The sequence below is a fragment of the Sinocyclocheilus rhinocerous genome, unplaced genomic scaffold, assembly GCF_001515625.1.
Source record: "Sinocyclocheilus rhinocerous isolate Xijiao unplaced genomic scaffold, SAMN03320098_v1.1 scaffold603, whole genome shotgun sequence".
Lineage (NCBI taxonomy): Eukaryota > Metazoa > Chordata > Actinopteri > Cypriniformes > Cyprinidae > Sinocyclocheilus > Sinocyclocheilus rhinocerous.
Window position 1 is genome coordinate 2,337,577 of NW_015656630.1, and position 2,516 is coordinate 2,340,092.

Genomic DNA, 2,516 nt, shown 5'->3' on the forward strand with positions numbered 1-2,516 from the left:
TGGTATTTAATTACATTTTCTTTAAAAATTAATAAATATATAAATTTTAATTATTTAATAAATAATAAGCATCAATCTCTACTGACCTGCATTCGAGTCTTCACCACATCAAGTGGCGTGTTCCCAAAAACACTCGCTGCCCCGGCTGTTGCTCCAAACAACGCTGTAACCAGCGGATGCATGTCACGTCTGGGGTCATCGCCTGAAGAAAAAGCCAAGATGATAATTTTGTTGAACGGCAATATTAAAATCAATTAATTATTTGTTTATATTAAATATATTGTATATAATCAATATAATTATAAAGTATTACTGTCAAATGAAGGACAGTTATCACATCCTCACCTTTGTACCAGTTGCGCAACAAGTTCATAACATAAAAGCGTATAGCCTGGTTGCTGCCCTGCTTCAGAAGTGTAGCAGTCAGTCCTTGATACGTCCCTCTGACACCTACAAACATAGAATAAATATACTATTAGGCACGATTATAACATTTTTAACATTTAATTTAATATTTTAACTAATTTATTCTATATTTTATTTTGAAAAATTAAATAAAAATTTAATGGTTTTTTTTTTTTTTCAAGAAAACATTTTATGATGTTATTTTATATTTAATTTTTCACAAACTCTTTTTTTGTTTATTGTTTTTTCATTTTGTGGCCCACATGTTGATAGATGCTATTACTTCCATTAAATTTTCTATGAGTGGTCCGTCTCCTACTGTTTCTATGAATAAGTAAATTGTAGTGATTTCATTTTAGTACCTTGATCTCTAATTATTTCCCGTACACCATGGAAGAACCCTCGATAGCGTGGCCTCAGAGAGCACTGGTCATGAATGAATTTCACCTTAAAATAATACAAACAGGACATATTTTGAGTGAGAATGTACATTACAGAGGACTAGTTAAAGGGATAGTTCACCTTCAGTTGCTGGTCCCCAATGACTTCCATAGTATGGAAAAAAAAAACATTATGCAAGTCAGTGTGGACCAACTTGTGGTGAACTATCCCTTTAAGGTGATGTATTCTTTTGATGTACAACTAAGACAACCAGTAACAGTCCTACCTTGACTGTCTCCATTGGACAGACCACCAACACCGCCTCTGCAATTCCCGCTCCAAGCCCACACAGCAAACTTCCTTTATTGTCAAGCCGCCCCGTGGCATCCCTCATCGGGTTACTAAGAACCTCAAATGTCCCAAACCTGCCATAATGTCAAAATGAAGTGTGTCAGCAATAGAGACACTATTTAAGCTTAAACACTTAAAGACCAACGTTTCTTACCGTACTGCAGATTTCGGGATGGATCCATAAAGCAGTGAACTAAGTCCTCTGTATAGACCTCTCAACCCATGATCCTGCAACGTCAACTTAACACAGTCACCTGTGCAAAAATCCAGGTTATGCATTTCATTTAAACATTCACATCTTTTGTTCATTCATATAGTTAAAGAATAGCTCACCCAAAAATAAAAAATGCTGAAAATTTACTCCAACATGTAGGCCTACATGAGTTTGTTTCTTCATCTGAACCGATTTGGAGAAATTTAGCATTACATCACTTGCTCACCAATGAATCCTCTGCAGTGAATGGGTGCCATCAGAATGAGAATTCAAATATCTGATAAAAACGTCATAATAATCCACACAACTCCAGTCCATCAATTAATGTCTTGTGAAGTGAAAAGCTGCGTGTTTTTAAGAAACAAATCTATCAAAGCACTTTATTTTTAAACTGATGCTTCTGGCCAAAATATCAGTCCATAATAACTCTTCTTGCATCAAAATCAACTAACGCATTGTTTAGAACTGTTTTCACGTGTAAACAGTGCTTGATCTGTGCATATTTCTCTCCTGATTCGGACAAGACAAGTTTTTCACCATAGGAAGCAATAATATACATTCAGGACCCGTATTTTAACCTGAAAAAACAGATTTTTTAAAGGGGTCATATGATGCGATTTCATTTTTTCCTTTCTCTTTAGAGTGTTACAAGCTCTTGGTGCATAAAGAAGATCTGTAAAGTTGCAAAGACTAAAGTCTCAAATCCAAAGAGATATTCTTTATAAAAGTTAAGAGTTAGCCACACCTACCTAAAACGGCTCGTTCGAACACGCCCCCACATACCTACCTCACTATGTGGGAAGATTTGCATAAAGCCGCCCAAATGTTCACGCAAAGAAAGAAAGCATAACTTTTATTCTCGCTGTAGTATTGTTGACGCTGCAGCCATGTCCTGAAGACGCTGTGTGCTTCATTGTGAAAGCGAAACTACTTTGTTTGGTCTTCCAAAAGAGGACGATATCCGCTTCGCCATGCCTAGAGCTGATCTGTGCTGGTCGCTGAGGAAATACATCAACTTAGTGCTGTGGATCGCCGGATCGGCTTTCACCGCTCCTTCGCCGGGACCGCCGTTCTCGACCCCGCCGCCTCAGCTCACTCTTGCCCGGCCTCAGCTCACACTAAGCCGAGGCTTTCGCTCACGCTAGCCCGGCCTCAGCTCACTCTA

General features: G+C 38.0%; 1 protein-coding gene across 1 annotated transcript in view; it reads right to left on the reverse strand.

Moving 5' to 3' along the window:
- Window positions 1-2,516, reverse strand: part of LOC107720673 (tricarboxylate transport protein, mitochondrial-like) — a 5,684-nt gene that overhangs the window by 1,208 nt on the left and 1,960 nt on the right. The window contains exons 3-7 of the mRNA XM_016528454.1: window positions 1,292-1,391; window positions 1,073-1,211; window positions 768-852; window positions 346-450; window positions 87-202 (exon numbers count right to left, since the gene is read on the reverse strand). Coding sequence (XP_016383940.1) covers window positions 87-202; window positions 346-450; window positions 768-852; window positions 1,073-1,211; window positions 1,292-1,391 — 545 coding nt within the window. The remainder of the gene's footprint in view (window positions 1-86; window positions 203-345; window positions 451-767; window positions 853-1,072; window positions 1,212-1,291; window positions 1,392-2,516) is intronic.